The 15,340-nt window shown below is 56.1% G+C and overlaps 1 protein-coding gene across 1 annotated transcript; it reads right to left on the bottom strand.

Moving 5' to 3' along the window:
• Window positions 1-110: 110 nt before the first annotated feature.
• SAE1 (SUMO1 activating enzyme subunit 1) lies at window positions 111-11,144 on the bottom strand. The gene is given in 11 exon segments (XM_077192925.1): window positions 111-694; window positions 1,279-1,348; window positions 2,434-2,519; window positions 3,171-3,229; window positions 4,404-4,503; window positions 6,783-6,882; window positions 6,961-7,103; window positions 8,575-8,670; window positions 8,672-8,749; window positions 10,009-10,120; window positions 10,673-11,144. Coding segments are annotated over 11 exon segments (1,044 nt in total). The 5' UTR covers window positions 10,774-11,144; the 3' UTR covers window positions 111-595.
• Between the last annotated feature and the right edge of the window lie 4,196 nt (window positions 11,145-15,340).

Below are 15,340 nucleotides of genomic sequence, written 5' to 3'. Positions count from 1 at the left end.
CTCCCCAAATTTGGGGGTACCCATGGGGGGGATCAGGAACCCCCAAACCCCCTCCCTGAGGGGACCAGGACCCCCCAAACCCCCCCAGAATTTGAGGTGCCCATGGGGGACCCTCCCCAAATTCGGGGTTCCCTCATTGGGGGAGTCCCAAGCACCCCAAACCCCCTCCCAAGGGCTTCAGGACCCCTCCCCAGATTTGGGGTTCCTCATTTCGGGGGGGGTCCCAGGCGCTCCAAAGCCCCCCCAGGATTTGGGGTTCAGGATTTGGGGTTCAGGATTTGGGGTCCCCCCTCATTTCGGGGGGGGTCCCAGGCGCTCCAAAGCCCCCCCAGGATTTGGGGTTCAGGATTTGGGGTTCAGGATTTGGGGTCCCCGATTTTGGGGTCCCTCATTTTGGGGGGGGTCCCAGGCGCTCCAAAGCCCCCCAGGGTTTGGGGTTCAGGGTTTGGGGTTCAGGGTTTGGGGTTCAGGGCCCCTCCCCGGATTTGGGGTTCCTCATTTCGGGGGGGGTCCCAGGCGCTCCAAAGCCCCCCCAGGATTTGGGGTTCAGGGTTTGGGGTTCAGGATTTGGGGTCCCCGATTTTGGGGTCCCCCCTCATTTCGGGGGGGGTCCCAGGCGCTCCACCAGGCCCTGGCCCCGGACGCCGTCGAAGAAGAAGAAATTATTGTGGGGGGGGTCCCTGTGGGACAGAGCCTGGGGAGGGGGGACACAGATGGGGGTCATGGGGGGGTCTGGGGAACCCCAGAATCCCCCAAACCCCCCCCAAAATCTCCCAGAGCCCCAAAATCCCTCCCAGACCCTCCCAAAATGCCCCCAATGCCCCCTAAAATGCCCCCAAATCCCCCCCAAAATCCCCTCCAGACCCCCCAAAATGCCCCAGAACCTCCAAAATCCCCTCAGAACCCCAAAATCCCCCTCAGCCCCCCCCCAAATCCCCCCAGACCCTCCCAAATGACCCAGACCCCCCCAAAATGGCCCAGACCCCCCAAAATCCCTCCCAAAATCCCTCCCAGACCCCCATAATCCCCCCCAAACCCCCCCAGACCCCCCCAAAATGCCCCAAACGCCCCCCAAATCCCTCCCAGATGCCCCCAAATCCCTCCCAGAGCCCCCAAATCCCCCCCAGAGACCCCAAAATCCCCCCCAAATCCCCTCCAAAATCCCTCCCAGCCCCCCCAATCCCCCCCAAACCCCCCCAAAATGCCCCAAACGCCCCCCAAATCCCCCCAAACCCCCCAAAATCCCCCCCAAACTCCCCCAATCCCCCCCGGCCGTACCTTGACCACCTCCTGGCCCAGCACCCCCCCCAGCACGGCGCACACCGGGGCCATCTCCGAGAAACAGGAACTGAAACGGGGAAAAAAGGGAAAAATTGAATGGGAAAATGCCCCAAAATTGAGGGGTTTGACCCCAAAAAAACAGGGAGGGGGCGCTCAAAAAATCCCGAGGGTTCAGAACTAAAAGGATTGGGAGAAAAGGCCAAAGTTTGATCCCAAAAAAGCTGCTGAAAAGCCTGAGGTTTGACCCCAAAGGAGTTTCTTAATACCCCGAAGTTTCACCCCAAAAAAGCTCCTTAAAACCTCGAGGTTTGACCCCAAAAACCTTCTTAAAACCCCGAAGTTTCACCCCAAAAAAGCCCCTTAAAACCCCGAAGTTTCACCCCAAAAAAGGTTCTTAAAACCCCGAGGTTTGACCCGAAAAAATGGGAGGGGTTGCTCTAAAAATCCCAAAGGTTCAGCTCTAAAAGGATTGGGAGAAAAACCTGAGGTTTCACCCCAAAAAAGCTGCTGAAAGCCCCAAAAGTTTGATCCCAAAAAGGTTCTTAAAACCCCGAGCTTTGACCCCAAAAAAGGTGATTAAAACCTGGCGAGTGTCCCCTCACCTGTCCAGGTGTCCCCTCCCATGTCCCCTCACCTGTGGAAGTGTCCCCTCCCATGTGTCCCAGGTGTCCCCGTGTCCCCTCACCTGTGGAACTGTCCCTGTCCCAGGTGTCCCCATGTGTCCCATGTGTCCCCAGGTGCTCCCCCAGGTGTCCCCTCACCTGTGGAACTGTCCCCATGTCCCTAGGTGTCCCCTGTCCCCTCACCTGTGGAACTGTCCCCATGTCCCTAGGTGTCCCCTGTCCCCTCACCTGTGGAACTGTCCCCAGGTGTCCCCCCAGGTGTCCCCTGTCCCCTCACCTGTGGAACTGTCCCCAGGTGTCCCCCCAGGTGTCCCCTGTCCCCTCACCTGTGGAACTGTCCCTGTCCCAGGTGTCCCCATGTGTCCCATGTGTCCCAGGTGTCCCCCCAGGTGTCCCCTGTCCCCTCACCTGTGGAACTGTCCCCATGTGTCCCAGGTGTCCCAGGTGTCCCCATGTGTCCCAGGTGTCCCCCCAGGTGTGTCCCCATGTCCCCAGGTGTCCCCCCAGGTGTCCCCAGGTGTCCCCTCACCTGTGGAACTGCTCTGGCAGCAGCTGTGGCTCCACCCCCAGCGCCTCCAGCACCTCCCGGCGCAGGCGCAGGAGCAGCGCAGAGTCCTGGGGGACACTCAGGGGACACGGGTCACGGCCAGCCTCTGTCCTAAACTGCAATAGAACTGACACAGGGACATCATTGTCACCTGGGGGACACTGAGGGGACACGGGTCACGGCCAGCCTCTGTCCTGAACCTGAGTAACACTGGGGACATTGGGGACATTGTCACTGTCATTGTCACCATGGGACACTCAGGGGACACGGGTCACGGCCAGCCTCTGTCCTGAACCTGAGTAACACTGGGGACATTGGGGACATTGTCATTGTCATTGTCATTGTCATTGTCACTGTCACCATGGGACACTGAGGGGACACGGGTCACGGCCAGCCTCTGTCCTGAACCTGAGCAACACTGGGGACATTGGGGACATTGTCACTGTCATTGTCACCCTGGGACACTGAGGGGACACGGGTCACGGCCAGCCTGGGACCTGAACTGCAATAAAACTGACACAGGGACATTGTCATTGTCATTGTCACTGTCACTATGGGACACTGAGGGGACACGGGTCACGGCCAGCCTGGGACCTGAACTGCAATAAAACTGACACAGGGACATTGTCACTGTCACCATGGGACACTGAGGGGACACGGGTCACGGCCAGCCTCTGTCCTAAACTGCAATAAAACTGACACAGGGACATCATTGTCACCTGGGGGACACTCAGGGGACACGGGTCACAGCCAGCCTCTGTCCTGAACCTGAGCAACACTGGGGACATTGGGGACATTGTCATTGTCATTGTCATTGTCATTGTCACTGTCACCATGGGACACTCAGGGGACACGGGTCACGGCCAGCCTCTGTCCTGAACTGCAATAAAACTGACATGGGGACATTGTCATTGTCACTGTCACCATGGGACACTGAGGGGACACGGGTCACGGCCAGCCTCTGTCCTGAACTGCAACAGAACTGACATGGGGACATTGTCATTGTCATTGTCACCATGGGACACTGAGGGGACACGGGTCACGGCCAGCCTCTGTCCTGAACCTGAGCAACACTGGGGACATTGGGGACATTGTCACCCTGGGGGACACTGAGGGGACACGGGTCACGGCCAGCCTGGGACCTGAACTGCAATAAAACTGAAATAGGGACATTGTCATTGTCACTGTCACCATGGGACACTGAGGGGACACGGGTCACGGCCAGCCTCTGTCCTGAACTGCAATAAAACTGAAATAGGGACATTGTCATTGTCACTGTCACCATGGGACACTGAGGGGACACGGGTCACGGCCAGCCTCTGTCCTGAACTGCAACAGAACTGACATGGGGACATTGTCACTGTCATTGTCACCATGGGACACTGAGGGGACACGGGTCACGGCCAGCCTCTGTCCTGAACTGCAATAGAACTGAAATAGGGACATCATTGTCACCTGGGGGACACTCAGGGGACACGGGTCACGGCCAGCCTGGGACCTGAACTGCAATAAAACTGACACAGGGACATAATTTTCCCCAGAAATGGGATTTTTTTCCCCCAAAATTGAGATTTTTTTCCCCCCCAAAATTGAGGTTTTCCCCCCAAAAATAAGATTTTTCCCCACAACAAATGAGACCTTTTTTCCCCCCATTAACGAGACTTTTTTCCCCCAAAACCGTGACGTTTTTCCCCAAAATATCAGATTTTTTTTCCCCAAAATGGGATTTTTTTTCCCAAAAATAAGATTTTTCCCCCATTAATGAGACTTTTTTTCCCCCAAAACCACGACGTTTTTCCCCAAAAAATCAGATTTTTTTCCCCAAAATGGGATTTTTTCCCCCCAAAATCAGATTTTTTCCCCCAAAATGGGATTTTTCCCCCCAGAATTGACATTTTCTGCCCGGGCACGGCTCCTGTTCCCAATCCCGGCCGTTTTTGCCCCAAACTCACCGTGCAGCAGGAAATAATCGGGGGCCGTTCTGCGCAGCGCCACCTCCTGGCCCCGGGCCGGCCCCGCCAGGGCCTCGCGCAGGCGGCAGAACTGCAGCTGCTGCAGTTTGGGGGAAAACAACGGGATTTTGGGCAAAAATAATGGGATTTTGGGGGAAATAATGGGGATTGGGAGAAATAATGGGGTTTGGGGAAAAAATAATGGAAGTTTGGGCAAAAATAATGGGAGTTTGGGGCAAAATAATGGGGATTGGGGCCCCGCCAGGGCCTCGCGCAGGCGGCAGAACTGCAGCTGCTGCTTGGGGGAAATAATGGGGATTTTGGTGAAAAATAATGGGAGTTTGGGCAAAAATAATGGGTTTGGGGGAAATAATGGGGATTGGGAGAAATAATGGGGATTGGGGAAAAAATAATGGAAGTTTGGGCAAAAATAATGGGAGTTTGGGGCAAAATAATGGGGATTGGGGCCCCGCCAGGGCCTCGCGCAGGCAGCAGAACTGCAGCTGCTGCATTTTGGGGGAAAACAACGGGATTTTGGGCAAAAATAATAGGATTGGGGCAAAAATAATGGGGTTTGGGCAAAAATAATGGGTTTGGGGGAAATAATGGGGTTTGGGCAAAAATAATGGGAGTTTGGGGGAAATAATGGGGTTTGGGGCAAAAAATTGGGATTGGGGCCCCGCCAGGGCCTCGCGCAGGTGGCAGAACTGCAGCTGCTGTGTTTGGGGGGAATAAACGGGATTTGGGCAAAAATAATGGGGTTTTGGGGAAATAATGGGGATTGGGGCAAAAATAATGGGGTTTGGGCAAAAATAATGGGAGTTTGGGGGAAATAATGGAGTTTGGGGCAAAAAATTGGGATTGGGGCCCCGCCAGGGCCTCGCGCAGGTGGCAGAACTGCAGCTGCTGTGTTTGGGGGGAATAAACGGGATTTGGGCAAAAATAATGGGATTTTGGGGAAAATAATGGGGTTTGGGGGAAATAATGGGAGTTTGGGCAAAAATAATGGGAGTTTGGGGGAAATAATGGGAGTTTGGGGAAAATAATGGGGATTGGGGCCCCGCCAGGGCCTCACGCAGGCGGCAGAACTGCAGCTGCTGTGTTTGGGGGAAATAATGGGGATTTTGGGCAAAAATAACGGGGTTTGGGGAAAAATAATGGGTTTGGGGGAAATAATGGGGTTTGGGGAAATAATGGGAGTTTGGGGGAAATGATGGGGTTTGGGGCAAAATAATGGGATTGAGGCCCTGCCAGGGCCTTGCGCAGGCGGCAGAACTGCAGCTGCTGCAGTTTGGGGGAAATAATGGGGATTTTGGGCAAAAATAATGGGATTGGGGAAAAATAATGGGATTGGGGGAAATAATGGGAGTTTGGGCAAAAATAATGGGAGTTTGGGGGAAATAATGGGGTTTGGGGCAAAAATAATGGGGATTGGGGCCCCGCCAGGGCCTCACGCAGGCGGCAGAACTTCAGCTGCTGCATTTTGGGGGAAAACAACGGGATTTTGGGCAAAAATAATAGGATTGGGGCAAAAATAATGGGGTTTGGGGGAAATAATGGGGGTTTGGGGAAATAATGGGAGTTTGGGGCAAAAATAATGGGGTTTGGGGAAATAATGGGATTGGGGCAAAAAATGGGGATTGGGGCCCCGCCAGGGCCTCGCGCAGGTGGCAGAACTGCAGCTGCTGTTTGGGGGAAATAAACGGGATTTTGGGAAAATAATGGGGATTTGGGGCAAAATAATGGGGTTTGGGCAAAACAATGGGGTTTGGGGGAAAATAACGGGGATTTTGGGGTCCATTTCAGGGATTTTAGGCTTTAGGACCCATCTCCACTGACCTTTTTGACCATGGTGGTCTCCGCTGCCTCCAGCCGGGCCCGTTTGGGGTTTGGTTTTGGGGCCTATCCAAGGTTTTATCCCAGGGTTTTTGGGGTCCATTTTGGGGATTTTGGGGCCCATTTTAGGGATTTTGGGGCCCATTTCAGGGATTTTGTGCTTTAGGACCCACCCCCCCTGACCTTTTTGACCATGGTGGTCTCCGCTGCCTCCAGCCGGGCCCGCTTGGGGTTTGGTTTTGAGGCCTATCCCAGGGTTTTGGGGTCTATTTTATCCCAGGGATTTTGGGGTCCATTTTGGGAATTTTGGGGTCCATCCCAGGGATTTTGTGCTTTAGGATCCATCCCCACTGACCTTTTTGACCATGGTGGTCTCTGCTGCCTCCAGCCGGGCCCGTTTGGGGTTTGGTTTTGGGGTCCATTTTAGGGATTTTGGGGTCCATTTTGGGGATTTTGGGGTCCATTTTAGGGATTTTGGGGCCCATTTCAGGATTTTGGGGCCCATTTCAGGGATTTTGTGCTTTAGGATCCACCCTCACTGACCTTTTTGACCATGGTGGTCTCCGCTGCCTCCAGCCGCGCCCGCTTGGCCTCGGGTCCGTCCTCCACCCCCGCGCTCGCCTTGGCCACCTTGGGCTTCTCCCTGGGGATGCAAACGGCCCCAGATTGCAGCAGGAGCCCCCCAAAATCCCGGGTTTGGGGGTTCCTTCCCCGCACTCACTCCACGAACTCGTGCTGGCCCAGGTCGGCGAACATGAAGCCGTGGTAGCCGAAGACGTCGCCGGTGAAGAATTTGATGCCGTTCTTGTGGCAGATCTGGTTGATCCTCACCATGGATTCCTTGGAGCAGCAGGTCAGGCACACCTGGGGGGAATTTGGGGATCTCAGCCCCCGGGTTTGGGGGGGTTCTGGAGGGGAAAGGGGGAATGGGGCAGGGGGAGGTGAGGGATGGGGCTGGGGGGTTGTTCCTTGGGGTGGAAGGGAAGTGGGGCCCAAATGGGGGGGTTCTGCCTCAAAATGGAACAATTCTACCTCAAAATGGGACAATTCTACCCCAAAATGGAACAATTCTACCCCAAAATGGGACAATTCTACCCCAAAATGGGGGGGTTCTACCCCAAAATGGGGGGGCTCTACCTCAAAATGGGGGGGTTCTACCTCAAAATGGGACAATTCTATCCCAAAATGGGACAATTCTACCCCAAAATGGGACAATTCTACCCCAAAATGGGGGGGCTCTGCCTCAAAATGGGGGGTTCTACCCCAAAATGGGGGGGTTCCACCCCTAAATGGGACAATTCTACCCCTAAATGGGGGGGTTCTACCCCAAAATGGGACAATTCTACCCCAAAATGGAACAATTCTACCCCAAAATGGGACAATTCTACCCCAAAATGGGACAATTCTACCCCAAAATGGGGGGGTTCTGCCTCAAAATGGGGGGGTTCTATCCCAAAATGGGGGGGTTCCACCCTAAATGGGACAATTCTATCTCAAAATGGAACAATTCTACCCCAAAATGGGACAATTCTACCCCAAAATGGAACAATTCTACCCCAAAATGGGGGGGTTCTACCTCAAAATTGGGAGATTCTACCTCAAAATGAGGTGATTCCACCCCAAAAACGGGATGAAACCCACCACAGAATGGGATAATTCCCCCCAAATCGAACAATTCACCTCGAAATGGGACAATTCTACCTCAAAATGGGACAATCCCCCCCCAAACCTGTGACAATCCCCCCAAACCCAGGAATATCCCCCCCAAACCCCCCAAACCGAGGAATATCCCCCCCAAACCCCCCCCAAGTCCAGGATTTTCCCCCCCAAACCCCCCAAATTCAGGAATATCCCCCCAAACCTGTGACAATGCCCCCCAAACCCCTCAAATCCAGGAATATCCCCCCCCAAATCCAGGAATATCCCCCCCAAACCTGTGACACTCCCCCAAACCCCCCCAAGCTGTGACCCTCCCCCCCAGACCCGTGACCCTCCCCCCCGTGCCCCATTTGGGGTCCCCCAGCCCCATTTGGGGTCCCTGTGCCCCATTTGGGGTCCCCCCAGCCCCATTTGGGGTCCCGTGCCCCCCGTGCCCCATTTGGGGTCCCTGTGCCCCATTTGGGGTCCCCCAGCCCCATTTTGGGGTCCCCCCCAGCCCCATTTTGGGGTCCCTCCCCAAGCCCCATTTGGGGTCCCTCCCAAGCCCCATTTGGGGTCTCCCCCAAGCCGTGACCCTTCCCCCAGCCCCATTTGGGGTCCCCCCGTGCCCCATTTGGGGTCCCTGTGCCCCATTTGGGCTCCCCCAGCCCCATTTTGGGGTCCGTGCCCCCCGTACCGCGTCGAACTGCGTGAAGAACTCGTGGCCTTTGCTCTCCACGCTCTCGGGGTCGGCCCTGACCTCCACCATGGGGTTCAGGCTCTGCGCCCGGCGCCAGCGAGGCCTCGGCCCGGTTCCGACCCAGGGAGCCCGCGGGGATCAGGAACTGGGCCCGGCTGTCCTGGGGGGACACCTGGGGACATTGGGGACATTGGGGACATTGGGGACATTGGGGACACAGCTCTGGGATCAGGAACTGGGCCCGGCTGTCCTGGGGGGACACCTGGGGACACGGGGACATTGGGGACATTGGGGACATTGGGGACACAGCTCTGGGATCAGGAACTGGGCCCGGCTGTCCTGGGGGGACACCTGGGGACATTGGGGACACTGGGATCAGGAACTGGGCCCGGCTGTCCTGGGGGGACACCTGGGGACATTGGGGACATTGGGGACATGGGGACACAGCTCTGGGACACCTGGGGACATTGGGGACACTGGGATCAGGAACTGGGCCTGGCTGTCCTGGGGGGACACCTGGGGACATTGGGGACATGGGGACATTGGGGACATTGGGATCAGGAACTGGGCCCGGCTGTCCTGGGGGGACACCTGGGGACATTGGGGACATTGGGGACACTGGGATCAGGAACTGGGCCCGGCTGTCCTGGGGGGACACCTGGGGACATTGGGGACACTGGGATCAGGAACTGGGCCCGGCTGTCCTGGGGGGACACCTGGGGACATTGGGGACACTGGGATCAGGAACTGGGCCCGGCTGTCCTGGGGGGACACCTGGGGACACGGGGACATTGGGGACATTGGGGACATGGGGACACTGGGGACACAGCTCTGGGATCAGGAACTGGGCCCGGCTGTCCTGGGGGGACACCTGGGGACACGGGGACATGGGGACATTGGGGACATGGGGACACAGCTCTGGGACACCTGGGGACATTGGGGACAGAGCTCCAGGGGGATGGGGCACAGGAATTGCCACATTTTGGGGTGATGTGAGGGGAAAAGCCCAAAGATGGAGAGGATGAAAGTCCCACATCTTGGGATGTTCCTGAGGGATGGAAGGGATGAAAAATCCCAGATTTTTGGGGTGTTCCTGGGGGATGGAAGGGATGAAAACACCCATATTTTGGGGGTGTTCCTGAGGGATGGAAGGGATGAAACAACACATTTTGGGGATGTTCCTGATGGATGGAAAGGATGAAATTCCCAGATTTTGGGGATGCTCCTGAGGGATGGAAGGGATGAAAATTCCCATATTTTGGGGATGTTCCTGAGGGATGGAAGGGATGAATTGACCAGATTTTGGGGATGTTCCTGAGGAATGGAAAGGATGAAATTCCCAGATTTTGGGGATGTTCCTGAGGGATGGAAGGGATGAAATTCCCAGATTTTGGGGCTCCTGCAGGTGTTGCAGGTGTGTGCCCCCCTCACCTGTTGGTGGTCCAGCAGGGTGACCCCCCTGACCCCGGCCAGGATGAGATTTTTGGCCACCTCAGCCCCCAGCCCGCGCAGCCCCACCAGCAGCACCCGCGACGCCCGTAACCTGTGGGGGATCCCGGGAAAAACCAGGAATTATCCTGGGAATGAATCCTAAAGAATGGGAATGGGGGACCCCAGAACCCGACAGAGTGACCCCTAAACCCCATAGAGACCCCCAAGACTAAATAAGGACCCCCAGACCCCTACAGAGCCACCCCTGACCCCCATGGGGACCCCAAAACCCCAACAGAGCCACCCCTGACCCCTATGGGGGACCCCCAGACCCCTATAGAGCCACTCTTAAACCTTATGGGGATCCCAAGACTGAACAGGGACCCCCCAGACCCCTATAGAGCCACCCCAAACCCCCATGGGGACCCCCAAAACCCCAAAAGAGCCACCCCAAACCTCTGTGGGGACCCCCAGACCCCGACAGAGCCACCCCTAACCCCTATAGGGACCCCCCAGACCCTACAGGGACTCCCAGACCCCAATAGGGACCCCCAAGAGCCCCTACAGAGCCCCCTAAAGCTCCTCCAGGGCTCTTACCCCCCCATAGGGCCCCCAAAGCCCATAAAATGACCCCCCCACACACAACCCCTCCAGGCCCACCGACCTTTTCTGGGCCTCGAGCCCCCAGAGCCGGATCTGGCGGTCGTACTGAGCCGCCTCCTCCTCGCTGATGCCGCCGGGGCTGGACTCGTCCTTCTCCACCATCGCGGCGGCCCCCGAGACCACCCTCAGGATCCCACAAATCCCCTCACGACCCCTAAAAAGCCCCTCTGAGCTTTCAAATCTCTCTGGACACCTCAGAGCTCCTCACGGGCCATCAAAGCCCCTCAAAGCCCCTCACGGTCCCTCAGAGCCCCTCACGAAACCCGCGGCGCCCCCTGGCGGCCCGCGCAAACCCCCGCGCCCGCCGCCGCTGCACATCCCGCAGGGCGGGGGGGGGACGCACCGAATCCGCTCCCGGTACCCGCGGTCACTCAGGAGAAAAGAACGGCCAGAGCTTTTATTTCTGCCGTCGTTTAACCCCTGTGTGACGGTGTGAGGCCGCGGTCACTGGTTTTGGGGCCCTGCCCGTGCGCCGTGTGGTACAATCCATGTTGTTCCCCCCCCGCTTTCCACACCCAGATGGACTCGTCCTCCTCCCATTGAGGGCGTTCCCGCCATCGCCCATTGGCTTCATCAATCTCCGTCAGCCTCGTTAGGAGACTTTCGGAAACGTTCCGAGCGCGCCTTCGTCAGTCTTCGGAAATCTTCGGAACGCGTCGGAGAACTTCGGGAACACTCGGAGAGTTTTGGAGAACTTCGCGGAAATCCCGTGATGTCCCCGTCCCAAAGAAACGAAGCGGCCAAACCGGTGCAAAAATCCCGTCAATAATTAGAAAAATCGGGGTTTTGGAGTTGTTTTCCCCTGGTTTTACAAAATCTACGTTGTTTTTTTCCAAGTCACAGGCAGATCCCTAACTCCCTTCCCGCTCCTCTCACCTCGCACAGATTTTCCTACAAATTCACGACATTTTGGGGGTTTGAGTTTTTTTTTTTTTGCCGACCGACATTTGGATGTGGAGAAACATCCCGTGACCAGTGGAAATTCCCTGTCCTGAGCTGAACTCCAGGTGGGAAGAGGATTTGGGGGGAACATTGAGTCCAAATCAACGGGCACAGTGGATTTGGCAGGGGTTTTGGGTAGGGAAAGAGGAATCCGTGAGGAGAAAACACTCCAAATCTCCTTAAATTTTTTTTTCTAGTAAAATTTCTTGTAAAACTCTTCAGAAAATCCCCACGTACGAAGGCTTTCGGAAACATTCGGAAAACCTCGTGAGAATTCGGAGAACTTCGGAGGCGCTCGGAAGCGCTCGGCATCAACCGGAAGAACCCGACGAGCTCTTCGTGCATTCCCGCCGCCTTTCGGCACCGTCCGAAGAGGCAGCGCTCGGCTGTTTCCGGCGGCGCTCGGCTGTTTCCGGCGGCGCTCGGCTGTTTCCGGCGGCCGCCGGGGCGCTGCCTCAGGGCGGGCGCCATTTTGTGTGTCCGCCCGCGGAGCGCGGGGCGCGGGCGGAGGAGCCGCCGGGCCGAGCCCCCCGCGCCGTTCAGTGACTGTGCCCCCCGTTCTCCACCCCCTGCCCGTTGCCCATGGCCGTGGAGAGCCCGAGTGTCCCCCCCGCCGCCGCCGCTTCCCCCCCCAGCCCGCACTGCACTCCCCCTTCTCCGTCCTGCCACGGCAGCTGCAGCCTCCCCCGGCCGCCGCCGCCGCTCCAAGGCCACCATCACGGCCCGGACGAAAGGTCCAGTAACCGCCTCTCCCGAGCGCCTTCTCTGTGTGGCTGGGGGTCGGTCCGGCGCGCCGGACCAGGTTTGGGGAGGGGGCGGCGGGAGGGGAGGGGGACGGGAGGGGGGGGGGCAGGCAGGGCCCAGGGGCTGAGGGGGGGCGGCCTGGGGGGGAGGACGAGGAGGAGGAGGAGGGTGAGGAAGGGCCAGAGGGGATCGGGGGAGGCCCGGGAGGCTCTGAGGAGGGTGAGGAAGGGCCTGAGAGGGATGGGGGGGGTGAGGAAGGAGCTGAGGGGGATTTGGGGGGGGGGGCGTGAGGAGGAGGAAAGGCCTGAGGGGGATTTGAGGAGGGTGAGGAAGGAGCTGAGGGGGGTTTGAAGAGGAAGGGCCTGAGGGGGATTTGAGGAGGGTGAGGAAGGAGCTGAGGGGGATTTGGGGATGGTCCTGAGGATGAGGAAGGAGTTGAGGGGGTTTGAGGAGGAAGAGGAAGGAGCTGGGTGGAATTTGGGGAGGAGGAGGATGAGGGTGAGGAAGGAGCTGAGGGGGATTTGAGGAGGAAGAGGAGGGTGAGGAAAGAGCTGAGGAGAATTTGAGAAAGGGCCTGAGGGGGATTTGAGGAAGAGGAGGGTGAGGAAGGGCCTGAGGAGGGTTTTGGGGCCTTCCTGAGGAGGAAGAAGAGGGGATGAAGGCAGTGCAGGCCTCAGGTGGGGTGGGAGGGGATTTGGGGACATTTTGGGTGATTTTTGCAAGGACGATCCCTGGGGAAAGGATTTAGGGCATTTTTGGGGGTGCTGGGGGGTTGAACCCAAATTTGGGGGCTTTGAGTCCTCCCTAAGAGGGCCCCACCCTTTTTTAGGGGATTTTTTGGGAAAGGGTTGAATTTTCCTGCAGGAAATACTAAAACTCTTTTATTGGGGGTGGTCTCAAGATTTGGGGGATTTTAGACCATTTTTTGGGGGGGTTTAACCCATTTTTGGGGATTAAAATCCTAATTTGGGGGATTTTAGGGGTTCAACTCTTTTTGGGGAATTTTTACTTCCAGAAGGGGGGGTCTAGTTGGGTTTTTGGGGTTTTTTGGGGGTATTTAACCCTTTTTTAAGGAATATTTAGGTACTGGGATTTAACCCCTATTTTGGGGGATTTTAACTCTTTTTTTGGGGGTTTAGCCCCATTTTTTGGAGGTGATCCTTAATAAGTTCTTTATTCCCTCATAAAAATTCCATTTATTTCCTCAAAATCCCCCCAGATTTGGATCAGGAGGTTTGGGGGTCCCTGCAGGGATTTAAAAAGTTCCAAAATCTCCAAATCTGCCCCCAAAAATTCCCTTTTCCCTCTCTTGGGGACCCCTCCCCACAATCACTCCCAGCCATTTCTGGGATTTCCTCTTTTTTGGGTACTTTAATCCAAATAATGTGAGAAAAAGAGGAAAAAAGGTGAAATCAGGGAGGGTTTGGGGGAATTTGTGGGGAAATGGTGAATTTGGGGGTGGTTTTAGGGGTATAAAAGGGAATTTGGGGATTTTTTAGGGGAAAAAAAAATTTTTAGGGGAAAAAAGGAAAATCTGGGGATTTTGAGGGTGTTTGTAGGGAAAAAAGGGAATTTGGGAGGTTTAGGGGTATTTTTAGGGTAAAAAGTGAATTTTTAGGGTTTTTTAGGGAAAAAAGTGAATTTTTAGGGGGGAAAAGGTAAATCCAGGGAGTTTGGGGATATTTTTAGGAACAAAAGGGGAATTAAGGATTTTTGGGGGATATTTTTGGGATCAAAAGGTAAATCCAGGGAGTTATTTGGGGGTATTTTAAAGGAAAAAAGGGTGAAATAAGGGAATTTTGGGGGTATTTTTAGGGAAAAAAGGTAAATCCTGGCAGTTTGGGGTTTATTTAGGAAAAATGGTGAAATAAGGGAATTTTTTGGGGTATTTTGAGGGGAAAAAAGTGAATTTTTAGGGGGAAATGGTGAATTTAGGCAGTTTGGGGTGTTTTAGGGATAAAATAGCAAAATAAGGGAGATTTGGGGATATTTCTTTAAGAAAATGAGGAAACCCAGGGATTTTGGGGGGTTTTGCTGGGAAAAAAAGGCAAATGCAGGGAATTTGGGGGCTGGGCTTCATTTCCATGTGGGCAATGGGTGGGAAATGGGTGGAAAATGTGGAATTTTGCATTTTTTGGTGCCTTTTGCCCCCTTCCCTTGGTGCCCCCACGTGTAAATCCCCCAGTGTGTCCCAAACCAAGCAGAACCCTCCCCAAAAAACGTCACAAAAGCACACAAGTCCCCAAAATCCCCCAAAAACCCCAAAATCCCAAACCAGGGGCGTTTCCAGGTGCGACAGCCCCAAATCCACAGCAGAAAAGTGGAAAAGTTGGTGGAAATGGCTGGAAAATGTGTGAAAGTCATCAACAAAAGGTGGTAAAAAGCACCTCACACTGCCCCTGCCCTCCAGGTGTGCCCAGGGCTGCCCAGGTGTGCCCAAATGTGCCCTGGTGTCCTCAGGGGTGTCCCAAGTGTGTCCCAGGGCTGCCCAGGTGTGTCCCAGGTGTCCCCAGGTGTGTCCAGGTGTGCCCAAATGTGCCCCAGGTGTGCCCAGGTGTCCCCAGGTGTGTCCCAGGTGTGACCCAAGTGTGTCCCAGGGCTGCCCAAATGTGCCCCAGGTGTGCCCTGGTGTGTCCCAGCTGTGCCCCAGGTGTGTCCAGATATGTCCCCAGGTGTGCCCCAGATGTGCCCAGGTGTGACCCAAGTGTGTCCCAGGTGTCCCCAGCTGTACCCCAGGTGTGTCCAGGTGTCCCCAGCTCTGCCCAGGTGTCCCCAGCAGTCCCCACGTGTGCCCAAATGTGCCCCACGTGTGCCCAGGTGTCCCCAGGGGTGTCCAGATCCGTTCCAGCCGTGCCCAGGTGTCCCCAGATGTATCCCAAGTGTCCCCAGGGGTGTCCAGGTGTGCCCCAGCTGTGTCCAAATGTGCCCCAGGTGTGCCCAGGTGTATCCCAGGTGTGTCCAGGTGTCCCCAGCTTTGCCCAGG

Source organism: Agelaius phoeniceus, chromosome 36 (genome assembly GCF_051311805.1).
Source record: "Agelaius phoeniceus isolate bAgePho1 chromosome 36, bAgePho1.hap1, whole genome shotgun sequence".
Classification (NCBI taxonomy): domain Eukaryota; kingdom Metazoa; phylum Chordata; class Aves; order Passeriformes; family Icteridae; genus Agelaius; species Agelaius phoeniceus.
Note: the sequence above shows the minus strand (reverse complement) of the source record. Positions and strands in the feature narration are given on the sequence as shown.